Source organism: Drosophila navojoa, chromosome 2 (assembly GCF_054131105.1).
Source record: "Drosophila navojoa isolate 15081-1374.11 chromosome 2, UAZ_NAV_1.0, whole genome shotgun sequence".
In the NCBI taxonomy this organism is placed as follows: domain Eukaryota; kingdom Metazoa; phylum Arthropoda; class Insecta; order Diptera; family Drosophilidae; genus Drosophila; species Drosophila navojoa.
The window spans coordinates 9,068,691-9,093,492 of NC_142890.1; the positions used below are offsets into that span (position 1 = coordinate 9,068,691).

General features: G+C 43.4%; 9 protein-coding genes across 11 annotated transcripts; 7 read left to right on the top strand and 2 right to left on the bottom strand.

The window, feature by feature from the left end:
- The first annotated feature begins 98 nt into the window (after positions 1-98).
- Positions 99-2,621, top strand: CycB3 (cyclin B3). Its single transcript, XM_018113592.3, has one exon. The coding sequence runs from the start codon at positions 456-458 to the stop codon at positions 2,181-2,183; it is 1,728 nt and encodes a 575-aa protein (XP_017969081.1). The 5' UTR covers positions 99-455; the 3' UTR covers positions 2,184-2,621.
- A 1,189-nt stretch (positions 2,622-3,810) lies between these two features.
- On the bottom strand, positions 3,811-4,822 carry Elal (Elastin-like). The gene has a single exon (XM_018113593.3). The coding sequence runs from the start codon at positions 4,753-4,755 to the stop codon at positions 3,943-3,945; it is 813 nt and encodes a 270-aa protein (XP_017969082.1). The 5' UTR covers positions 4,756-4,822; the 3' UTR covers positions 3,811-3,942.
- A 306-nt stretch (positions 4,823-5,128) lies between these two features.
- Positions 5,129-5,889, top strand: Srg1 (Sting-regulated gene 1). Its single transcript, XM_018098201.2, has one exon. The coding sequence runs from the start codon at positions 5,333-5,335 to the stop codon at positions 5,777-5,779; it is 447 nt and encodes a 148-aa protein (XP_017953690.1). The 5' UTR covers positions 5,129-5,332; the 3' UTR covers positions 5,780-5,889.
- Positions 5,890-6,209: 320 nt separating this feature from the next.
- LOC108649168 (uncharacterized) lies at positions 6,210-7,589 on the bottom strand. Of its 2 annotated transcripts, XM_089263772.1 has the most exons (2): positions 6,928-7,589; positions 6,210-6,867 (listed from the first exon to the last, which is right to left on the bottom strand). In XM_089263772.1, exons 1-2 carry the CDS (start codon positions 7,508-7,510, stop codon positions 6,359-6,361), a joined length of 1,092 nt encoding a protein of 363 aa, XP_089119898.1. In that variant the 5' UTR covers positions 7,511-7,589; the 3' UTR covers positions 6,210-6,358. The 2 variants fall into 2 exon arrangements, with proteins under 2 accessions (XP_089119898.1, XP_017953679.1); XM_018098190.3 differs by having other exon boundaries at positions 6,210-7,588.
- Positions 7,590-7,840: 251 nt separating this feature from the next.
- On the top strand, positions 7,841-8,834 carry LOC115561885 (uncharacterized). The gene has a single exon (XM_030382289.2). The coding sequence runs from the start codon at positions 8,181-8,183 to the stop codon at positions 8,718-8,720; it is 540 nt and encodes a 179-aa protein (XP_030238149.1). The 5' UTR covers positions 7,841-8,180; the 3' UTR covers positions 8,721-8,834.
- A 2,064-nt stretch (positions 8,835-10,898) lies between these two features.
- Positions 10,899-11,307, top strand: LOC108651981 (uncharacterized). The gene has a single exon (XM_018101951.3). The coding sequence runs from the start codon at positions 10,947-10,949 to the stop codon at positions 11,157-11,159; it is 213 nt and encodes a 70-aa protein (XP_017957440.1). The 5' UTR covers positions 10,899-10,946; the 3' UTR covers positions 11,160-11,307.
- Positions 11,308-11,360: 53 nt separating this feature from the next.
- Positions 11,361-12,471, top strand: LOC115561886 (uncharacterized). Its single transcript, XM_030382293.2, has 2 exons — positions 11,361-11,902; positions 12,261-12,471. The coding sequence occupies exons 1-2, from the start codon at positions 11,709-11,711 to the stop codon at positions 12,469-12,471; spliced, it is 405 nt and encodes a 134-aa protein (XP_030238153.1). The 5' UTR covers positions 11,361-11,708.
- A 53-nt stretch (positions 12,472-12,524) lies between these two features.
- LOC108649160 (pickpocket protein 11) lies at positions 12,525-14,188 on the top strand. Its single transcript, XM_089256601.1, has 5 exons — positions 12,525-12,553; positions 12,597-12,720; positions 13,304-13,511; positions 13,573-13,854; positions 13,912-14,188. The coding sequence occupies exons 1-5, from the start codon at positions 12,525-12,527 to the stop codon at positions 14,085-14,087; spliced, it is 819 nt and encodes a 272-aa protein (XP_089112727.1). The 3' UTR covers positions 14,088-14,188.
- Positions 14,189-14,784: 596 nt separating this feature from the next.
- Positions 14,785-17,375, top strand: ppk24 (pickpocket 24). Of its 2 annotated transcripts, XR_016196245.1 has the most exons (8): positions 14,785-15,056; positions 15,130-15,333; positions 15,396-15,710; positions 15,763-15,883; positions 15,949-16,098; positions 16,156-16,360; positions 16,454-17,142; positions 17,243-17,375. XR_016196245.1 is itself a non-coding variant. In XM_089256562.1 (7 exons), the coding sequence occupies exons 1-7, from the start codon at positions 14,806-14,808 to the stop codon at positions 16,621-16,623; spliced, it is 1,416 nt and encodes a 471-aa protein (XP_089112688.1). In that variant the 5' UTR covers positions 14,785-14,805; the 3' UTR covers positions 16,624-17,370. The 2 variants fall into 2 exon arrangements, 1 of the variants encoding a protein (XP_089112688.1); XM_089256562.1 differs by having other exon boundaries at positions 16,454-17,370.
- The last annotated feature ends 7,427 nt before the right edge of the window (positions 17,376-24,802 follow it).

Sequence of the window (24,802 nt, forward strand, 5' to 3'; positions counted from 1 at the left end):
CTCTGTGTGCTTCCGAACTACATTCCAAACGTTTTTGGCGTGCTGGCAACGGTACATATCTGAAAGCATAATGACAACCCTGGAAATAGACGCTGCAACCAACTTAATATTCTGTGACATCTGCAGCTGGCGCTGTTTTTCGCTTTTGTATCTTTGCAAGCGCCGTTATGAACAGAGCGGCCTAGCGCCATAATTCCAAGTGAAAAGTGATATTGTGAGGCAAATAGAGAATGAACAATATATATTAAATATTGCTCACAATAACAACAAATCATTTCAAACATCACAACGAAGCGCGAAAATAAGTCAAAGTACCAAAACTTAAAATAGAAAATAATAAACGCTCGGCAATTACATCGCGCACGCAGTCGCTGTGTAGCAGGACAAAAACAACAACAACATTAGCAGAAGCAGAAGCAGTAACAGAGCCAGCGCAAACGTAGAGACATTTCAAAATGGCGCCAATTAAAGGTACTACTCGAACTGCTGCAAGCAACCAGGGAACCATAAACGCACTTCTGCCGATGGCAGCCGTACGAGGAAAGGGTTTGACCCGTCGGCAGGCCAACAGTGTAATTGATCCAAATGCGGAAAATATGCAAACGCGTGGTAAGCGCAAGGCCGACCATAGCCCCATTAAGAATGATAAGATCAAGCGCTCGGCGCTGGGTAATTTGACCAACAATGTTAAGATCATGACGCTACATCCGGGCGACGAGGACACCCAACAGCAGATGCCAAAAAAACCGACGGCACAGCAACTGCAGGCGCTTCTGGATGCAAAGAAAAATGACAATTCAAATATTTTAGCCGCTGTCGCTGCTCCAGCTATTGCTGCTGCTTTGCCCAACAAAATAATGACGCGCGCCTCATCCAAGTCAGAGGATTCGGTGGAGAACTGTCACAGAGCGCTGGACAGATTCGAGGAGGCGTTGGCTCTAAAAAGGACACGTAAGCCGCCAGTGGCACAAAAGAAACCAACCACAGTGATTGCTGAGCAGAAAATTGCCGCTGCGCAGGCGCCAGTTGTTCCCAAATTGGCTGCACCTCATCCGGCAGCTGCCATAAAGGTGCGACGCATCTCAAATGACTTTAATAAGACTGAGGAGAGCCTCTATATGTCCGCACTGGAGGACATCTCCAGCTGCGATTCCATGCGCTTGTCCGGCAATTTCGAGGCAGCGCGTCGCCTCTCTGCTAAATTACAACTAAAGACTGAACAGCCAAAGCCAGCAACGGTGCAGGAGCAATCGGCGCTAACGGAGGCAGCATCCGATGCTGTGGTCAGGCCTGTGACTCCCGTGCCAGACGATGTGGAGGACTTTGATCGCAAGAATTGGGATGATCCCTTCCAGGTGTCCCATTATGCAAGGGATATTTTCAATTACTTGAAAACGCGCGAGCCAGAGTTTCCCATTACCGATTATATGCCTAAACAGACCCATTTGACAACCTGGATGAGAACCCTGCTGGTCGACTGGATGGTTGAGGTGCAGGAAACATTTGAGCTGAACCACGAGACTCTCTATTTGGCTGTTAAAATTGTCGATCTCTATTTGTGCCGTGTGGTAATTAACAAGGAAAAGCTGCAACTACTGGGGGCTGCTGCCTTCTTCATTGCATGCAAATATGATGAGCGCCAGCCGCCGCTAATTGAGGACTTTCTGTATATATGCGATGGAGCCTACAATCACGACGAACTGGTGAAAATGGAAATGGAAACGCTGCGCACGATTAACTACGATCTCGGCATTCCGCTCTCCTATCGCTTCTTGCGTCGCTATGCTCGCTGTGCCCAGGTGCAAATGCCTACACTCACTCTAGCGCGCTACATCTTGGAGCTCTCGCTAATGGACTATGCCACCATCAGTTTCAGTGACTCGCAAATGGCCTCGGCCGCTCTCTTTATGGCACTGCGCATGCATGGCGGCACCGCCAACCTGGACAATAAAACCTGGACATCGACTTTGATCTTCTACACGGGCTATCAGCTGGCCGATTTTGCTGAAGTCATTCCCGTGCTAAATGCTGGATTGCACAGGAAGCCGCGGGCCACCATTAAGACGATACGGAATAAGTACTCGCACAAGATATTCCATGAGGTGGCCAAGGTACCGTTGCTCAGCAATGTCGAGCTATTCCAAAGCAATCTCGATCTGAACGACAGTAACTTATCCACCTGAGCCACACAATAGCGGGCTTCACACTGTTGCAACGCCAACTAGCCAAATTGATAATGAGCAGCAAATGTTACGCTTCACTAGATATATAAGACGCTTCAATCATTGATACCCTTAGATATGCCGACCAGTCAAAATATCCATTCTAATAGCAAGATCATTATATTTTTATTTCATATTCAAATTACTTTGTACTCTTTATTGTTTGCTTTATTATTGGCTTACATGTATGACTTTTTCCATAAAATTTATGTTTCGCATGCTGATTGTTTCAATTTATGTTTATTGTTTACACCTTTATTATTTACATACATACATATATATCAAATTACATACGCCTCCATTAAGCAGGACAGCAAACCTTTGTCACCCATCTATTTAAATGTATGCTATTTATAGTCTGGAGAAACCCTTAATAAATCTTACACATACTTTAAGCAAGTGCAACGCCAATGCCGTTTGATGATGGTGGACACCAAAGCTGACATGGATAACACGTGTTTACACTTAATGCCATACGGATCCCTACACGTCTAGTAGTACTAACAACTAACCGATGCCAAATGCCCTATGCAGGTGATGGCCCATTATCATTTATGTATGTTATGTTGTAGTTGTTGCAAAATGATGATTTCTTTTGTTACCATTTACGACTTTATGTCTTAGTTTGTAATGGCGAAAAGAACTTTCTATTTTCTAAATAACTAGTTATGTATGTATTCGTATTCCATGTTATCTATATATATACGTATGTACGCATGTATGTATGCAGGTATGCTGGCGAGTCAAGAAAAACCAATAAACAATATTAATGCCCATTCAAGAAATTGCATGTTCAGTGTGGGGAAATTAGAAAAACTTCTAGGTAACTAAATCTAGCCTTGTGTATCCACATATATATCTCTTTATGTATATATTTGTAGCTGAACAGCCATTTGGGACAGCTCTAGTTTCTATTGTTTTCGTTCAGGTGAGTCTAGCTGACACACACACACACACATACAAACACATATCAATAATCTATGTTTTTGATTTCAGGGTCTGAATTTTTTTCATTTTTTTTGGCGCGCCCGTCTGCACATTTTAGCGCCAAATTATTTTGGGTTTTGGTTGGCAGGCTGCGCATGCGCCGCAAGACATCAACCTCTTCCCGTTCCCGTTGCCGTAATCGTCTTTGTCCAACAAATCACTGCATACATAACCAATTTATGCCGCTGCAGTTGAGCCTGAAAAAGGGCAGGCAGCAGCAGCAACAGCAGCCGCCTGTCTGTCTCCTTGACGTTTTCTACCACCTTTCCTTGTCGGTCGTCGGTTGTCGGTCGTCTGTCCTCTGTCCTCCTGCCATTGTGCGCCTGTACTTCATTTTTTTTCGGCTGCCAGGGCTGCCTTCAGCCAGGTAGTTCAATGTTCATTGTGTGCTTCCTCAACAGAAATAGTGAGGCAACTGAAATGCATGTTTCTTTTTTCCGGTTCGCAAGGTAGGGTGCCTTTCTTATGTGCGTATAGGACAAAAGGCCAAGTTGTCCTCGTGTTGATGTCGTCCTCTTATTTTTCGTGTTCCTGCTGCTGCTGCTGCTGCTGCCGCTGCTTAAGGTGCAACCGGGGTATATTGCTAATTACTTCGGTTGAGTGTGGGCAAAAAATCAAGTTTATTAAAACAGACTCGGCCGAGCAGCTGCTGCTCTTCTTAAACCTGACACAGTGAGGTTAGCTTACACCTAACTTATGACCATAACTTATAATCTTTCTAGCGTTTAGTTTTTCAGTAACCTGGCCTGTTGAATGCGCCATTGTAGCCGCCTCCAAAACCACTGCCGTAGCCCTGCGAGCCGTGATTGTTCAGTACGCTGAAGGGTCCCTTGTGTACTCCATCCTCCGAGTACTCAGTTTTCATTCTGAATCTGCGATCCCAACGATCATGTTGTCCTGGTGCCGCTTGTGGTGCATAATTTTGCTGATTCTGATAGCTTATGGGTGGCGCACCTGGATGCGCTATTACAGGTACGTTCGGTCCATAGTTTGGATAAGATGGATAGGATGGATACTGTGGTAAGTATTGTCCTGGATACGGGTAAGCAGGAAGTACGGGATATACGGGTTGTTGGTTTCCATAACTTGGGTATACGCCTGACGGATTGACTCCAGGACGAGGCAGCACTTGCGGATTTCCATTAGCTGCATATCCAGGAAACTCTGCAGTCTGTGGTTGTCCAAGAACGCTTGTGGGATGATTTGAAAAGCCATTCGGCTGTGGCGGTGGATTTCTCACGGCAGTTCCATACGGGCCAGCGCGAAGATCGATGGCATTAGTGCCCCTGCCGCCGTTCTCATGAGCGGACGGCTCATCAATATCAGCTGACCTACTTGATTGCTGCCGTAGATCCGGATATAATTGCGAGTTAAGGTTGGCACGCTCATGATGACGACTGCTGGTAATTCCGCCTTTGAAAGTGGAGGCCAAGTTGAATTCGGTCTTGGAAGCTTCGTTGCTCTCATCTCGCGAATAGTGTGACGCATGAGTCAGGACAGCGGTCAGGGCCAGCAGCAGCCAAGCAAAGGCAACGCAGCACCGCATAGCGAAACTTCTCGTGAAACTGGAACTTACCAGTGAATGCCAAGCTTATTTACCCCGCGAGATTAGATGATTCTATAGCAATGTGGGTTATCGTCCGGGTCAGCTGCTAGACTGAGACGATTTGTGTTTCATTGAGGAGTAAATAAGCAAATTCGCTGATGTTTACAAATCCGAATTATGGATTCTCTGATTCATATTTGAAACTTATTTCTAATATCTCCAAGCTTTGAGCTCAACAAATTAAATAGAAAATTAAAATATTTATAAGGGAAGTAATATAATGTCGACATAACAGGGCGTTTTATGCATTGGAAATATTGATTTTACTCTATGGGAAATTCCATCTAATATGTTTGGCCAAAAATATGGTTGGGTTGGCTAAACCTTGACTTCGTTGAGCAAAATAGACAACGCATAGACCTGATACCCACCATGCGATTGACCTATTAACGATAGGGATCATCAGCTCTATTGAAGGCTGTTCATTCAGTAAACACGTATATATGTTGACTATCAGCTATATAAGCACGATTCTCGGCAGAGTAAAGCGTCATACTGATTCTCAATACTAGCAAAGATGCAGCTCAACATTGGATTCTGCTTCCTGCTGCTGGCGGTTCTGCTGACTGCGCAGGCAAAACCTACATTCGATAAAATGGCCGAAGTGCTGCTGGATGTGCTGGATGATAGGCCGCATTACGTCAGACCGAGGCCATATGGACCAGTTCCTTCGTCTGGCCCCCTCATACAGGAGGGCTACGATCATGGCTACGACTATTACTACGGCGGTGGCGGAGCTTATGTCCACGGCAGTGGCGTTAACGTTGGCAATCCCTATGCGCAACCTCCTCCTGCGTATGGCTACTATGGCCAAGGACCTGTACATGGACCAGTGAAGGGCTACTATCCCGAGCCACACTATCCACCGCATGGCTATGCTCCCGCTCCTGCATATAGACACGAACATGGCCATGGATATAACAGAGTTGAAGCTACGGGTGGCTACAAGCACCACGGTTATTAGCGTCAATGTGTGATGATACATATTTAAGGAACTCATAATCTTAAGTACTAATATATTATTTATTTGAATGATCAGCATTTCTCAATAAATAATTTGTTGTTATTTCGGAACTTGAGTAAACTCGTAAGCTGTTTCAGGGAGAACATTGAACTGCAAGAACTTTGTACCCATCGAAAATGGATAGATCTGCAAAATAATATTCCCCCTAAACCAAATTCACAAAGGGACCCTCTAGTATTTTAATATATGCTGTATTTAATTTACAATTATTGGTATAATACTAATTTAAATATAGCTTTATGTCTCTACTTATATCTACATAATTTAAATAAATATTTTCCTATTTGCTTGTAGCTTCGTAGCTGTTTAGCAGCTTGAAAAACCTGTTTATATACCTCATAGTCTCCAGACATAAAAAGCCGAACATGAGTATGAATCTCTGAGAGCACTGAGCCGTGCGAATATACAACTTTATTTGTGCTTATTAAACTGCAAATCTTCTATAAATATAAATGTATAATTAATATCTTTACTTAGTATAAGAGGCGGTGCTCGGGATTGGCTAATCTAACGCTTCGATCATTTTCGTCTGCGCACATCTATAGGCTCAGATTGAAGCTCCTGGCTTGGACTATGGATGTAATTCAGTGAGTTGGGAAAAACAATGTCGCGCAGTCGGGATAACTCAATCGATCGAGGAGATGGCGTTGTTGTTGTAGGTGGTACCAGGGGTGGACGATTTGTGCCCACGATCAGCGTGTCTCCTTGTCTCGGAGGCGGAGTGGGCGATATAATCAAAGGCGGTGGATTTTTGCCGATGATCAATGTATCCTGGGTGGGTTGGGTGAATGGCACAGGTGTCGTTGTAGTTGTAGTTGATGGAGTCTCAATCGGAGGCAATTGGAATTGCTGACTGCCATCGGCCCCGGTGGGACGTGAAGGATCGTACTCATTGGGCGGTGGCTGTTCATTTCCATTTTCCCAGCCAGGTGGTGACTGTCCATTTCCATTGTCCCAGCCAGATGGCGGCTGTCCATTTCCATTTTCCCAGCCAGGCGGCGGCTGTCCATTTCCATTGTCCCAGCCAGGTTGTCCATTTCCATTTTCCCAGCCAGATGGTGGCTGTCCATTTCCATTTTCCCAGCCAGGTGGTGGTTGTCGGTCTCTGTCTGTCCAACCGGGAGGTTGTCGTTGGCCACCACCAGTACCCCAGCCACCCCAGCCAGGAGGTTGTGGTCTGCCACCTCCAGCACCCCAACCACCCCAGCCTGGAGGTTGCGGTCTGCCGCCAGCCCAGTTTCCCCAACCAGGAGGAGGACGCCTTCCACCACCATTCCAACCGCCGCCATTCCAGCCACCGCCGGTATTCCAGCCACCGCCGGTATTCCAACCACCGCCGCTATTCCAACCGCTGCCGCCATTCCAACCACCGCGTCGGTTCCAACCACCGCTGCCATTCCAGCCATTGCCACCATTCCAGCCGCCGCCACCAACACCACCCCATGGTGGTAGCTGCCGTCTTCTATCTGGTATGCCTCCCAGTTGTCTGCCGCCGAACCCAAAGCCTTGCTGAAGCATCTGAGCTGCGGCAGCAATGGCGTTAGAGGATGCCGTTGCGCCATCAGCTGATGCCGAGGACGTTGCCACAGCGAACTGGGCAGCGCCCATTCGGATTAGGCATAGCAAACACGTTGTCAAGGCCGTTAGCAAATGAAATCGTATTCGCGTCATGTTTACTTATGATCGCATCGAGATTCAGCGCCCATGCGCTAAGAGCTGCGAGTTCTAACTGAGGGGAAAGTTTTTGCTTTTCGACGTTCGGCATTCGGCGTTCGGCGATAAGAGAGACAGCTCAGATTCGTATTCGAAACCTGTCTTCGGTTTGTTTGTTTTGCTTGTTGTGCTTGCGGCTTGTGCTAATCAATGCACGATGAGAGAGCGTGAGAGCCATAACAGCTTTGCTCTCTAACGGAGCGTATAATATGCGATCATGAACATTTGTGTACAAGAGCTTGAGAGGAAACAAGATGTGGGCAGCCGTTGACCGATGATCGGCGACTCATGGATCCGCCTGAGCGGCTGCTTCCCGCGCAGTGCGTTAATCACGGACGTGCTCGGCATTACAATACGTCTTGATCCATCAGTTAATGCCCAAGTAATTCATAGTAATGCATTAAATTGTTGCTGCTTGGATAGAAATTAGCATTATGGCAGCAGATCTCCAGCGATCCAGGTGGCTTTATGTGCTGCCAGACACAAAAATAAAACGATTAAGAGCATAATGTGTCATCGGTGTCCAGGCTCTAGTCGCAGGGTATAAATAGAAGCCCGCTGTCCAGATTTATAGCCAGAACGCAAAAGATCCGCACGGAACCAGAACCACAACGAGAATTAAAACAACATGAGAGTTCCAGTCTTAATGTTCCTCGCCTTGCTGCTGGCCAATTGTCTGGATTTGGGCAATGGTTTGCTCTTCAAGAAGCTGAAAGCACTCAAAGGTCTCAAAAGTGGCTACAGCTCTGGCTATGGCTACAATTCGAACGTGGGATATGGAGGTCATGGCGGATATGGGGGCTATGGTGTATATAAAGGATATGGAGGATATAATGGCTATGGCAATGGCTATGGCAACAGTTATAGCAGTGGCTATGGCAGCGGCTACGGCGGTGGCTACGGCGCAGGCTATGGCAGTGGCTACAGCGCTAGTTACGGTGCTGGCTACGGCGCTGGCTACGGCGGTGTCTACGGCGGTGGCTATAGCAAAGGCTATGGCTATGGTAGTGGTTACGGATATGCGCAGCAGCCCCAGAGGCCAAGAAAACCACAACGTACCGGGCGCACCTACTCAGAGATAGCCAGTGTTCTAAGACCGGATCCCTATCTAGGTCTAGGCGCGGGCCGCTATCTACCTCGCGCTCCTTATTCACATTTGTGGGGCTGACTAATTTAATTCCAAATCTGTGTCGAACTCAAAAATAAACCTGTGAAAGTTATGATATAATAAAATTTAAGTACACTACATGATGTTACGTGCTTCTATGTGAGACAATTTTAATTTCTGCTCTTCTTAATTAGTCTTTAAATATACTATATACATACATACTTACATATGTATGTATGTGTATCTTGTTTGTTTGTATCTATGTAAATCATAAGTACTAGCCGCGTGTTGTTGTTGATCGGTGCGACGTGACTGAAATGCGACTATGTTGCTTAGAGATGGGAGTGTCACGTAACTGTCACGCGAATCACGCTCAAGAAAACAAATCTAGTTCATTTATATGTGGAATTCGTAGTTTTATCTACAGCTATATGCTATATATGTATCTCAGTTCTGAGAGACTCTTTACTGGAATTTTGATCGCTGACATTATTTCTTCTGGCTCAAGTGATTTATTTAACGGTTGAGTCCATTAGAGACATACGCAGAATAGATAGATATGACTTGATCATACTTAAATCCGAATTCCTGATAGGAAATATAAAAGTATTGTTTTCGTAGTAGTAAACATTTTTGTCTAATTAATTGCTCCTAACCATTTACGATAAATACCAACAACTGTCGCACCTACCTACTACGTCATTAGCAACTCATATGAAACTTGTTAGCTACATTTTAAGCTGTCGAAGTTATGCTATGCTAAGCAATGTTAGATCATTCACATCTTAGTTTGAATGGGAATATTGAAAATTAAGATCTATACATCGAAATATGCGACTATTTAAAACGTGTTTTCAACTTTCCGCCAGCGCAGTGTAAGTGATGATCTTAGTGTGCATTTAATTAAATGAGCTTAGAACTTACATCGGAAACTGTATATCTTATGAGTAATTTCATAGGAACTCTAATGTTGTTATTGTTTTAGCTAAACCTGATCGAAAAGCAGGAAGTCTGTAGCATTGAATCTTCTGACGGCATTTGGATATAAAAGAGTTGAATGTGGTGCAGCTGAAGTGCAGTTCTTGCTAAGAAACCCAAGCTATAAAATGTCTCCGTTGCAAGCAAAGCTCTTTATTGCTTTCCTATTCACATGGATCACCCTGTTGTCGCTGGCTGTGGCTCTGCCTGCTAAATCATATACGGACATAGCTAGAGTGATCAATCCCAATCAATATGTCTCAGGCGGCAAATTCATTCCAGGACAGGCTTATTGGCCGGGAGGACGAAAGATATAATTGAAAATATAATTTAGTTGTATAAATCAGAAAATTTAATTTATTTTTAATTAAACATTAGCTCGCTTTGTTTTCATTGAAGCTGACATTACTCTTCTTTGTTTTCAATTCTTTTTAATTGTATTACTTAAGTTCTTTGTGCTACTAGAACGACCAGTTGAAGGTCAGAGACCTTCAGGGACGGCATACATCGCATTCATTCATTCATTCATATAAATAATAAGCTTTTCGCTTCTTCTTATCTTGAAAGTACTTACTTAATATTCGCAAATTAAGCGAAACTCATGTGGGGATGAGTACAGTACAGGTTTAGGATACATAAAACATATATGTACTTTACTTTGTGATTTTGATTGACTCACTGCAATCGAGATCTGCAGCCACACTTCACCGAGTCACCTAGGAGTTCCCCTTGGTGTTGCGTAAGTCTGGGCTTTTATATTCTTGAAATGTGACATAATGGACTGATCACATTCCAGACGCTCCCCTATGGACGCACCCACGAGTGTCATTAGACAGTCGCAATTACTAAATTGCTAATTAATTGTTCAGCTGCTGAAATTATTTTAGTCAAATCATTTCTAGAGTCATTAAAATAGACTGTAAAATCTATGATTGAGCCGAGCATAAGTATGTGTATATAATAGCTTCTCAGTGAAGACGTGAACGCCGCCATCTCAAACCTGATCGAACCCAGAGTGAATGACATGTTGATGACACTACGAGATGATAGCGAAGATCCCACGTCGCCTGTTGCGAGAAGAGGAGCTTGACAATGCCGATACGTGCGCCGCATGCGTCGCGTGGCACTGAAACTGTTTTCAAGTGCTGTTGTTGTTGTTGTTGTTGTTGTTGTTGTTGCTGACACACCAAAACCTGATCGATCAGGCAGCAGAATTTCAAGACTTTTCTGATGACTTACTTGGTATATAAAAGGCTTCGAGACGGCGGCATTGTAGTGCAGTTCTCAATAGCAGTCCCTAGAAACAGAATGTCTCGGCTGCAAGGCAAGTGCTTACTGCTGGCCCTACTGGCCTGCTTCACACTGCTCTCGATGGCCATGAGCTGGCCGGCCTATGGATACCGCACAGAGCGTAACGGTCGCAGCTACACGGATATTGCTCGCGTCATTAATCCCAATCAGTATGCCTTTGTGGGCAGCCGCACCTATCCAGGACAGCCGTTTTGGCCAGCGGGTCGCTAGAAATAGATACTATAATCACTTAAGCTTAAGCGAATTGAGTCAGATTAATTTAAATACCCTGTAAATACTTATATGAATTCGGCTTGCTATTAATCTTACGTCATTTATGATTCGCTCATAAAAGTATGCAACAGTTTTTCTCACATTTATAGCTCGAGCATGTCGTTAATAAATTAATGAAGTTAACGTTAGCCTGAACTATAGGCCTTATACATTTAATTATAAATAAATTATTATTAATTTAATGACGATACTATCGCTGCGGGAAATTAGCCAGAGGAAGTTGGCAGCACTGGCTCCGAATTTACTGCGCCTGCCGCAAAGTCTGCTCTACTTTTCTTGCTCAATAATTACCGTAGAAGTTTTGAGCAATTAATTCAAATGTTAATGACAAACTTGCATTAAAGTTGCAGCGACAGGCCACGCCCAGTCGCCCAGTCGCCTAGTGGTCCACCAATTACACGTGTCAAAGACGTTCAGTTGGCAGACAGCAATCACTGGCTGAGGACAGGCGAATAGCTCACATCGTCGTTAAAATTGTGCGCCTCAATGGTTAATATTGAATCAACATCCAATGCCATCTGGTGGATTAAAAATCCGAATGCAGCCAAGGCGGGTGGCACGGCTGGGCGCAAGGAGTCGCTTGGGTCGACCTTTTGTCAGGATATCGCTGAATTACTGCGCAATATATCCTTGCAGGGCTATAGCAAGCTGTTGGCAGCGGAATTTACGTTGGCGGAGCGGTAAGCGACTGTTGGAAGAAGGCAGCTCGTTGCTGTTGCTGTTGCTTTTGCCGCTCTTACGTCACGTTACTCATACGCAACGTGGACTCCATAGAAAATTTGCAGTTTCGCATCCTTTGTCTTTCCGTCTCTTTAGGCGTTGCCATCAACGTCTACCTCAGCATCTCCATTACCGTCACCATCTCCCAGCCGTATCGCTGCTGTGCACTGTAGTTTAAAAATTTTTGCGTTCTCATTTTTCATTTCCGTTTCCGTGTTTGCCTTAAAAACGGCTCATGGCCGTGCGCTTTGTGCGTTTATCTTGGCGACAATGCCCCTCCAACCCGCACGCGGCGTCCGTGCGCCCGTTTATTTGCAGATTAATTTGGCTGCTGGTGCACACAGCCACGCTCATTTCAATGGTGGCTGTGCTCATGCTCACCTGGGAGCACTTTGTTGCACAATACTTTGTCATCAATCTGAAGGATCCACTTTATCCGGTTCAAAATGTGCCATTTCCGGCTGTGTCGATATGCTCCAACAATCGCATTTCCCTGCGGGCCGCCACTGCCTACGCTCTTGAGCTGTGAGTAGCCCTAATCTTTGCCTCTCTCTTGCGTGGCCTTAACTCAACGTCATCGACATGCAGCCAGAGAAACGATCCATCACCTCGTGAGCTGAAGTATTACCTGGACAACCTGACAAATCTGCACAGGCTGTATAGTTTCGGCGACAAGGAGACGCCCAATGATGAATACACAAACTTTCAAGCATTTCTGGACATCTTCGGCACCTGGGACAATGAGACCTTCTTTAATACGCGCCGCATCATGTATATGGTGAGTTGATTTATTGATATAAGCATAAGCTCTTTAATAGCGTGTGATCTCTAGCTCTCACCCACGTGCTCGGAATTTATAATAAAGTGCAGTCTGAACAATGTGAAAATACCCTGCTTAAGCGAAACTGCATTTCAGAAAAAGCTGACAAAGTATGGTCCATGCTGTACTTTTAATAGCAATAACGGGTAACTTTTGCTTACACTCCATAAATATATATAATTTTAGCAAGTGAATTACATTCTATTGCTATGCAGGCTTAAGAAAAGAAATTTTACTTATCGCTTGGCTGATTCGTCTTTCGGGCTGACAGTTGTCCTAAACTCGAGCAAAACGGACTATTTGGCGCCAGTTTTGAATACCGATGGCTACATTGTTATCATTCATGATGCGGATAATTTCCCGGCGGTAACATCGTCAAATTCATTGGAAATGTTTCCGGGACAAGGCGAAGAAAGTTATCTGAGTATTTTCGCGCGTGTAATAGATACCGATAAGAGTTTATACTCTTTCTCCCCATTTAGTGTAAGTTTTCATGCGCTTTCGCTTCGATTCCCTAATATTCTATTCCATTGTGGGTTAGCGTCGATGTTATTTCCATACGGAAGCGAATATGCCACAGATGGGCTCCATTTACACATTCCCCAACTGCATTACCAGATGCCGCATACGCAGCATAATTGCCCTATGCAAGTGTCTGCCCTTCCAGATGCCCCTGGAATTGGTGGAGAGCTTCGACGGACTTGTTTACTGCACGCTTGCCCATGTCGCTTGCCTCTCCAATTACCAATGTGAGTCCTTAGTAGTACCTATGCGCCATATATCATTTAATATTGCCTTGACCCCTTTCAGTTAAGTGGAATAATGTACTGACCCAGAGACTTCGGATTCCGGGCCTGGAGCGCGAGTCAGAGGAAGCCTTGTTCTGCCCGCAGTGCCTGCCTTCGTGCAACGATGTTCAGTACAGTGTTTCGCTCAACGAGCTGCCAATCGATACTTACCTGGCGAACCTATCACCTGACGAAGTCGACACTAGCCTGGGCACCGATTTGTCCGTCCTGAGAGTGTTTTTTGGAAAGCCGAATGCCAATTACTATATGCGACTGTTGAACAACGAATGGTTTGAGATCTTCAGTAAGTGTTTGAAACGTTAGTTATGCAACGGTAATTAATGCGAACTTTTCTTGTCAGGTACCGTTGGCAATATTCTATCAATATTTATGGGATTTTCATTGGTGGCCATTTTTGAGACGCTTTTCTTCATTTGCAAGCACATTTACTTGGGCTGTCATCGCATATTGGAGCGCAGCAGAGCCACCAGCAGGGGGAAGAAGTTGGATGCCACGAAGCTAAAAATATATCCATGAGAGAAAACTGAAGTAATTGAAGAAAATGTGCGGAATCAAATGATTTGCTTTTCTATTTGTAATTGTAGAAGCGGAATTCTTAAAATACAAAAATTCCTATATCTTTATTCACAATCAACACGTGGCTTCATTTGCCTGCTTCGTAATCCTGGGGCTACGTGGGAGGTTTCGTTTAATTTTTTTATTTTTTGGAATGCCGGGCTAGACGAGGAAAAATCAAAAAGAACATGACCTGCTTTTGTCCTTGTCGCCACCCCAGATGATTATAATGATGATGATGATGATTATGGTCATCATCATGAAGTTGTTGTTTCCGTTGGCTGACATTTAATGCGCATTTAACTAATTTCATTTTAAATTGTTGACAATTAAGGGAAATTGCCAAGACGAATCGAGAGCCTGCCTGAATAAACAGCCCATGGAGGCGGCAGTAGCAATGCCAATGCCAATGCCGTACACCATGTGCCATGTCGCAGTTAATTTGTTGGCAATAAGTTGGAACACGAGTCCTAATTACAACAACACGCACGACATGACTGCAAAATTTTCATTAAAATGAGCAGGCATCAACACGCCCCACCTCCCCCCGGCCGTGTCCGCTGCCACGACAATGCCGTGGCCAGGATACTTGTTAGAGGAGCAGGAGCTACAAAAAGGCGCGCACTGCGTAGACAGCCGCAACAGTTGCAATCCACAAACGGCTGAGTGAGTGCCAAACATGAAAGCGAACGCAGAGCGGGTTGGTCCGGCGGTGCCATCCAAACGTTTGGTGGTTGGACGCGCCGCCTGGTGGATAGCCAAGCCGCGAGCTCGTCCACCTGCGCCACTCACGCTAATGGCGGCTATTCGCGAAGAGGAGTCGGCAGCGCGAAAATTGTCATTTGCCGACGCAGTTAAGGATTTGCTGCAAAACCTGTCATTTCATTGTTATGGCAAATTAGTTGAGCACGGACGTGGCATTCAGGAGCGGTAAGTAAGCCTAAAAGCCCTTGCTTCCCGCCCCCTTGTTGGCCGCCCTTTCAATTAGCCGACTCTGCCGCAGATTCTTCTGGCTTATCTGCCACATAACTGCCCTGACTATGCTAATTGCTTTCGTGTGGGGCACGTACAAGGATGCGGCGGATGAGCTGGTCACCACGCTGTACGATCCATTGTATGCAGTCAGCAAAGTGCCCCTGCCCGCCGTTACGATATGCTCCCAGAATCGGCTATCCAGGCGCGCCGTCTGGCGTTACGCACAGGAGCTGTAAGTTGAGTCCGGTTGCGGTAAGCCCTTCTCTAGCTATAACCTCTGGCCACCCTCTGCAGCAGCAGCAAGGATCCAAGAAAACGCAACGCCACTTATTTCTATACGGAGCTGCGTGCCTTTAGCCTGTACTACGGCATCGATGAGAATATCGACGATGAGCGTATTTTGCGGCTGCAGAGTTTGCTGGATCAGCTGGATACCAGGCCGCATGACTTGTTTTTCAATCCGAAGGAACGGTTGCGCATTCTAACGCCGAAATGCAGTGACATTTTGATATCCTGCCGCTTAGGAGGACGACCATTCGATTGCATGCAGGAATTCCAACAAACTCTCTCGAGTTTTGGATTTTGTTGCACTTTCAACTCTAATGGAAGGTATGTAAATCCCCTGCTATCTGATCTTGTTTTTAATAGTTTTAGCGTTTAGTTTTTCTGCAGCACGATCGTATTACCAGCATTTCTTTGGAGTTGATATGGGTCTGACGCTGACACTCAGAGCCGCAGTTGATGATAGGTTCATCAACAAGAACGATCAAGACGGGTTTGCGGTATTATTATTCGAATTATTGCTAGTGGTAGTAGTATTTATTTCAATCACCATGTCCCTAAGTAGATTGCTCTCAATGAGATACACAACTATCCGGATCCACAATCCGGCGGTGTTACGGTACGTTATCTGAAAACCGGGCGCAGCACTTATTTGCCAGTGCGTCCCCAGATCTTGGAGACTCTCCAGGAGGCCCGTCGCATCCGGCCCGCCGTGGTGCGTATTATAGACATCTGTCAATCATTGCCCAATCAATCAATAACGTGTTCATAGCGTAAATGCCGTTTTTGGGATGAGATGCCGCACAACTTCACTCGCCGCTATACCTTCAGCAAATGCATCTCCGCGTGCCGCGCCCACAGCATCTACAGCCTGTGCCAGTGCCTGCCCTTTCAGCTACCCATGCATTACATTGGAGGCGCCACGGGACGCCTCTTCTGCACGCTACAGCACATGCAGTGCCTCAGACACTACACATGTGAGTAGGCAGAGAGAGGGAGGGAGAGAGAGAGAGAGAGGTGGAGGCTGGTGCCGATTGTCGAGGCCGATTGAGTCTCTGATATTATTTCAGTCAAATGGATGAATGTCATCACCAGTCGCGACTATGTGCCCGGCCTGGAGCATGAGATGGAGGATGCGCTCTACTGTCCACACTGCCTGCCCTCCTGCAGCGAGATACGCTACAATGTGCGTGGCGCCGGAGCTCTGACCCTTCGCAATCCATTTGGCAACATGACGTAAGTAGAATCTAGTTAGAGCTGAACAAGGGAACAGTTCAAGGACAATTCCACCGCGAAGGTTTGAGACCTTTTCAATTTCTGCCTAATCAACTTCCAACTGAAAAATATCTTTGCATACTTTTAGGCGGGCAGAAAATGAAACGGATTTGTTACGTATATATACTACTTAAATTTCTCTACTTGCAGTCAAATCTTAAGCATTAAATTATAGTATTATAACTTTACAATTCAGTTGTTTTGGCCTTTACTACAAAAGTTTTCCGATTGAAAGTTCCGTTTGTTCTTTTGTTTAGCTCAATCTCCGTTGATGGTTCCCTGATGGGGTTACGTTTACCCTCCGTCAGTTGCCATAAATGAGTTTAATTTTGCAGCAACGTCCACGACGGCAACATCAGCAGCCCGGGCAATAACAATTATGGCCATGACAGCTCCGAGTTGGCCGTTGTGCGTATTTACTTTGCCGAAACGCACATTCAATACTTTCGGCAGATTATTAAAAACGACTGGTACGAGATCTTCAGTGAGTCTGCTGCATATTACAATTTCCAACAGCAACAAAATACAAATACCCCGGCGCGTATATATGTATGTATATACGGCGTGTACTGCTTCATTTCCAGGTACAATTGGCAACATCTGCGGCATCATAGCGGGCTTCTCATTGATTGGCATCTGCGAGCTGCTATTTTTCGTAGCCAAACAATTATGGCATGCATACAAAGCGGAACGGAAGTCGGAGCTCTTTCATACCCACTGCCATACCCCACGCCGGTCCCGTGCCCGGACTCGGGCTAATGGCCGTGCAAAGGCAACTCAGCAGCGGCAGCCAATGGAGCTCCTCATACTGCCGTAATTGAGCGAGAGGCCGTGCCAATTTTAAAGCTCACTGACTTTTATACAGTTCTCTGCACGCATTTATAGAGTCGCACTCCCATAGTATATGACGTGTGTTCAAGTGTGTGTGTGAGTGTGTGTGTGTGTGTGTGTATTGCTGTTGACCTACGTAGCAAATGTTAATTATCGCGCACTGAGCAGCTGCCAGCTGATTGTAGGCCGGGAGCACAACTCAAGTGCACTTACTTTGCATTGTCACATAAAAATAAACAGCACCAAGAGACGCTCAGTCCAGCTTAGAGAGCGGTGTACGAGGGGCGAGCGGTGGGGGGCTACAAAAAGGTCCAGACGGTAACATTAGCGCCAACAATCTTGGACATTTGCCCACTGGCTGACTGGCTGACTAACTGACTGGCCAACAGTTGGCAGTCGAAACAGTCGAACAGTTATGGACCACAAAGTCGAGGAGTTACCGAAAACATTTCAAAGGCTGTTATCCTTGGCACATGGCCCGACTGGCACTTACAATCAAAATAAACTTTTATTTCGGATCGTTTGTGCAGAGATTGACAAAATGAGTAAACAAATGAAAAGCTATCCATGCATACATATGTTCCATATCACGCATATGAGAGAATCCATACACAGAGGAATTTTGCAATATCTAGCTTAAATTATTCAATTATAATAAATTTTTGAATGTTCAATGATGTGTAAAATGCTATTGATTAGTAATGATTATATATATGCATAATTCATATATGTATTTGAAATGTATATCAATTAGAATTCTAGTAGATTGTCTTATGCATTTTCATTAAAGCCACCGAACAAGGATTCATGGAATTCCGAAATATTTTATCTTGAAATTTTTTTATGAATTCCGAATTTGAATTGATTTTCACATTCAAAGCTAACAAAGTCCCCCCCCCCCCCCCCACACACACACACACACATACAAATAGTCGTATGGAAATTCCTTGCTCAGAGCCTGAAAATTGAAATGATTTCCGTTGAATTTCTAAGGGAGTTTCTTTGTTTTGCCTTGCCTGAAAATCTGCCTAAAAATTGCAAACAAAAAATTTAAATAAACGCACTCGAGGAGCATGGCAAACGATATTTCTAGACACATCGCACTGCGCCAACAAAGCAGCCCAGGTAAACACTAGAAAGCGAAAAAATGTATAGCAAAAAATAAAACCCTAGCCCGAACGGCTTCTATCAGAGACAGACAGTTTTTCCACCCGTGTGGCGTATTATCGCACAATACAATATGTATATTGGATTATTTCGTTTGTGCGCGCTCCCCAGGCTCTCTGGCTTGACTACCTCGGCTACCTCCTAATGCCATTGCCGGCCGCATCTACACACACACACACACAGACACAGCCAAACACAAACGTGCATATCGACAGTTGTTTGGCATGGACTCAGGGCGTATTTGGATAACAGGAAGCTCACAATGTGGGCGATTGCAATAACGCCATCAGTTGTTCTCTTCGTTACACATCCGCACACAGCCCAATAATGTGCTGGCATTTTCAGATATATTTTCTTTGATTTTTGCAAGCTTGTATTGTTCATAAAGTTTTTAATTGAATTTTCGAGAGTGGCATGTAAGAGATTATTGACCAAAAAAAATATATGCAAAGGATTCCATAAGGAATCTAAACTACAGCACGAATACGCTTAGGAATTCTTATTTGATGATATCGAAAAGAATAGAGTCACTCAGATAAACATTTTCTTTTTGTTTTGCTTACAAAAAATATTCTCTTCTTATTTAGCAAAACGTTTGGTTTGATTCCACTTGAATTCGTTTGCTTTCTACGTTTCATTCATTGAAATATCTATGATTAATTTGATTCCATAAACTCGCAGAATATTCTGTCTGTAAAATCTAAGCATAAGTTTTCAATTCAAAGTGGCTAAGCACATAAAGAATTCCCTCAAGTACAATTTTCATTTTGGTTTAGAGGAACTGCCAAGTTTTGCGCCCTTAGTGGAATAATAAATAAAGCTTTGCCTCTTTTATCTCGTCGCCTTATGGGGTTAAGCGTCCTACTAAGGCCAATGAGCAGCCGCAGCCTGCCTGAATTCGAGTCCGTGTCCGTGTCTGAGTCTTAGTCGGTCTCAGCCACATTTCAATGGGTCCCATCCTCAATTCGGTATATTTAAAGCGCTTTGTCTCTGGCCGCATTTAAGAACTCGTGTTTCATTGAGGGCTGCTCGCGCTGTTGACAGCGAGCATCGTCGCCCGTTTTAAGGCAACATTCGGTTTTAGCCGCTTAAGCTTTCAATTTTGCTGCTGCTGTTGCCGCTGAGAGAAGTGTTAAATTATTAAAAGCCCAGCGTAGTGTTGGAGTAAGCGAGAAAGTAACGCTGGCCGAGGCAACCAAGAGAGAGAGAGAGAGATGGAACTTTCAAGAATTTCCTCTGTTGTTGCTGTTGTTGATTTTTTTTTTAAGTATGTATTTATTTTGCGTCTGCCTCTTGTCTGAGCTCTTGGCGTGCTTTCATGAATAAACATGCAAACAAATTACTCTACTTGACAAACAAAAGCTCTGGCGCACACCTGTGAATGCTGCTTACACCGTTGAATGGTGTTTTTGTTACATTTCGGCTGCTCAGACAATGAAAACTGGGCTAAGATTATAATGGCAAAGCTGCAGCCGACTCAAATTTAACTGCAATTTCATAGAGAAGGGTGTGAGGAGCTGAGCTGACTGCTTTACACATAGAAGATGAGAAAACTTTTATTTTAGCATTGAAAAATAGAAAATGAAATCGATTTGTTTGCCTCTGAATTCAGCATTTTATATAAAGTATTTGAGAATATTTAAAAATACAATTTTTATCTTAGCATTTCAATTAAAATCTGTCAAACGATTTTATGTGCTATTGAAAGAATTTATAAGAAATGGTCTATCACAGTATGAGAAATAACTTTAATTGAATTTAAGATTTTTCATTTGCAGAAGACATTTGGTTTGGCCTGCAATCATTTCACAAGCTAGACAAGTCAGAGTGATACACACATACATACATACCATCCATTCCTATGTAGGTACTTGAATATTGTAATATAATCCCATTGAAAATGGAATGCTACATGCGTCATTGCATTTCTAAGCATTGCTAATGCCCAGCTTAGTAGCCCCACTCATTTCTCCCCTCATCCCGATCCGAATTCAATCAAGTGTGCCCAGGCGTACTGAAGGCGCTCTATTTGGCGTGCGTTGCACCCACAAACAAATCGAAACAAATCCGAATATGGAAACAGAACCGAAAAAAAAAAACTCACTGAATGCGTAGCTGTCAAAAAAAGAGAAACCTACAAAAGTATGTATATGAAATGTTTTTGCTGCTCAGCGCTGGAGCTGGGGCATATCGCCTGGCTATGGGGCATACGAGCCCAACCGGCGGCTGGCTCTAGGAGTCTAGACATCAATCAACACCTTGGCCATGTTGATTGACAGGCGAAACGACAGCATTGAAAAATAAATCTGTCATTTGCATTTTGAGTTTCGTTTGAAATCAATATGAATGTAGTACTTGGAGAGCCATTTGCTGCTATTTTTGTTGTTGTGGTCGTGGTTGTGCTTGTCGTTGTTGTTCTTGTCGTTGTTGTTGCTTCCATAGTCAATTTGTCAAAAACATGCCGAAAAAAAAAACAGAATCAAAGGCTTTTCATAACATTTCAGTGTCTGACGCATTTGCATCTTCGAAATGGAAAATCCGTTGGATATGTCGGGCTTGTATTACAGCTTAAAAAAGTGATTTTTCTCAAACCACTGAACAGCACATATGAAAGTAAAAAGAAGTATAAATATTGATGCGGTTTTGCATAAAACAAAACCACATATTTAATTAATACAAAGTAAATGATTGGTAAATAAAATAAATTCGGCTCGCGAGCGCAGCAGACGTGAAATTGTTATTTGAGTATAATAAAAATATTTGTTCATGGCGCGGATTTCCCAGCCCAGAGCCCAACGCAACCCTTCGGTAGTGATCCATTTGTCATGCCAATCTGCTGCCGGCAGTTGGTTTATTTAAATGATTCAATCATATTTGCATACATCTGTAAGACATACAAATTTACGCTGTGAACGCTGGCAATCCTCTCATGCTGATTCTTGAAAGCTCTGTTTCAATACACGCTCACAGGGATAATTAGGGTATATTGGTTGAAATTGTGGGCAAGCTTGTAACAGTTATGGTATATATATACAAAAACTGAGTTCGTTGTAAATCTCTCAGTAGATTTCTTAATAGACCCTTGTTGCTCTTGTTTAGTGGAAGCGAGTATTACGCAGTCAGTTGTACTCTCTCATAGTTTTGCATTATGTAGTTAAGCTCTTTATAATCTTAACAAGTGTGGCTTATAGGCAATCTCATTTCATATGCGAGCGCTTAATGGCCGTTGACAGTCCTTTGAATGCCCTGCTTTACATAAATTATATTTAAATTATTTTCAATCGAATGGAAGGCTCTCCAGCAGCTTAATAGATAATACTGATGATTCGCTAATTTTCCATTAACTTTGGCTCCTAAATTACAATCGTTTTAATACCTTTTTCTTTAACATATATTTTACTGCCTCACTTGAGATCAAAGGCATTTCAATAAAAAATATTTCAGCCCAAATTGTAATTGTGAAATTCAATTGAAATACGCAGATCTTAATAACCATTAACTTCTCATTGAATTCCACTCAGTGGGGAGTCTCGGGAAGGAGGCCGATATCGTTCTCTGCCGCTGAAGTCCTTGGTGAAAATTGCTGTTTATGTTTTACATGCTGCCTGTAATTTCGCTGCGAAAATGGCGAAAATATCCTGCAGCTGATTTTTAATTACGAAAACACAAAAACAAGAGAGAAGAAAGGAAGTTGTTGCGACTTCGTGTATGTAAACACAAATACAAATACAAGCACGTAGTAGCACGTACACACACACATACACTCAGTCTCTCTCTCTCTCTCTCTCTCTCTGTCTCTGTCTGTCTACGACTCACTTGCGAGACCTCAATGAAGCCGTCTAGGTTGCTCGTGTGTGCTTAAGTGTATGTCTGTGTCTGCGTGTGTGTGTGTGGGTATGCGGCATGTGTATGTGTTCGGCAGCAGATTTCAATTTTTGTGTGTTAATTACATTGCCGGCATAAGTTCAGGACCTCTCCCCACAACAGCCGTTACTGCACTGTTAACATTGCATGGGCGTGGCAATGCCACGTAGCGACGCCCACTTTTTTGGCAGCCGTTGTGCTTGTGTTAAGCATTTTGGCGCTTGTGAATGTTTAATTATCAAAAATTTGCACTTGATCCTTGTTTGTTTATTCTTTTTGGGCACATTTCGTTTAATGGTCGTGTGTGTGTGTGTGTGTGTGTGTATCTATGTCTATGGGTGGATGTGTGCGTGCGTGTGTGTGGGGCTCATGGTAATTGCTAGCTCTATAGCTGTGCAGCAGTGTGTGCTACTAATGTTCTACAAGTACTAGTTATTTACTTTCCGCTTATCCGACCAAGTACATGCGCCTGGTCAGAAGCTACGGCTGTGGCTCGGGTGGGGGGCTGTGGGCTGAGTCGCAGCTGCTTTGTGTGGCCGAAAATTTGATTTGCTTGTGCTGGATTTTTGAATAATTGAAGCGAGTTCCGCTGCGCTAAGCTCGTTGGCCTCTTGTCTATTTACTTATTAATGCTTAACAATGTACTAACAACAACAAGCAAATTATTTATAATTACAGCAGCAGCAGCAGCAGAAGCAGGAGTAGGAGTAGGAGCAGTGGTTGAAAGATGAAGAAGAGGAGCATTACAAAGTCACGACGCACATTTTTCATTTTTATGGTTTTTGTATGTGGGCGCAGCAGCAGCAACAACAACAACAACAACAACAGCCACAGCAATGACAATTTAATGCCTTTAAAACAGCAAAATGCCGTTAAACCGGCAAAAGGAAATAATGTACAACAAGGAGCATCCCGGACTGTCTACCGGATTCGTGTTTCTGGTTTCTCTTATTATCCCGTTGTCGCCTGACAAATAAACACTATGTGTGTGTGTATGTCCTCTATAAAACCAACAGCAACAACAAGAACAGCATTAAATTAAATACATAAATCATCTTTTTGTATGTGCCGACAAGGGCGTTCACATCCAGCATAAAAGGCGGACCAAGTCTGGCATTGCAAAAAATAAAAAATAAAAAAAATACAACGCTGAAAACAGCAAGAACGTAAAAACAACACAAAGTAAATAAGGAACAATTTTTTTTTTTGTAATTATAAATGTCTAACAGGCAGCATCGGCGACACAGTCCCAGACATTGTTTATCATTTTCCTGGGCAAATGCTCTTTGACTGCAGTAAACTCAGAGTTCCAAACTCGCCTTAAACTTGACCCTAAGCTGGTGTTAAAAATAAAAAAATAATACACTTCCGCAAGCTTGTTGATTAAAAGTAGGTTCTATTTCTGAAAGAAAAAAAAAAAAAAAACACTCAAGCTGCTTGGGCAGGCATTGCTTCGAGGATTAAATGTATTTTTACTTTCTTTTTGATTGATTGCTATGAGAAGAAGTGGCCGGGAGAGAGAGGTTGAGATTCTGTGAATTTGTTGCTAATTGAAATGAAATGTTTAAGTAAACATACTCAAATACACATAGAGTAATGTTCATAGCTTGAATATAGATCAAAATAACTCATGTACAATGAATTAAATTAGGTACTTGCTGCAGCTTATTAAGACTTAAGACTTGTTTATTTTTATGTTACAAAGCCCAATTGAATTGAGAATATTGTTTTGTGCAATTGCCAAAGGAAATTCGGTCAGGATTCAGAAATATATGTATATGGTATATACATGACAAACAAATACAGACTATATCGATACAGTATGTTCTCGTGTGAATTATTTGATTAAAATATTTTATTAATGTATTTGTGAAGGTATTTGATTAAGATATTTTCAAGATATATATCAAAGTATATATTATAGTATTTTTAGACCTTATATTCAATTGTTTTTAAGCCATTAAAAGTGAAGTATTGACACATTCAAATCTATTCCATACCTTAAAACCAGATATCTATCTATAAGTAGAGATTGTTCATAAATACTCTCTCATAGTGTGTACTTCTATACTTGTCATATAATATATGATATACCGGTTACTCCCATCAGCATATGCCCCTATATATAATACAGCTCTGAGGTATTGCATATAAATTAATTCGCAACGATAAATTTGTATTTTAGACAGCTAATTGCTGTTTAGCATAGTCTATATCTTGTCTACGACTGAAATGCCATGTCAAGTGCTATCGATTTGTAGTAGCTGAATAAATCAGCAGGC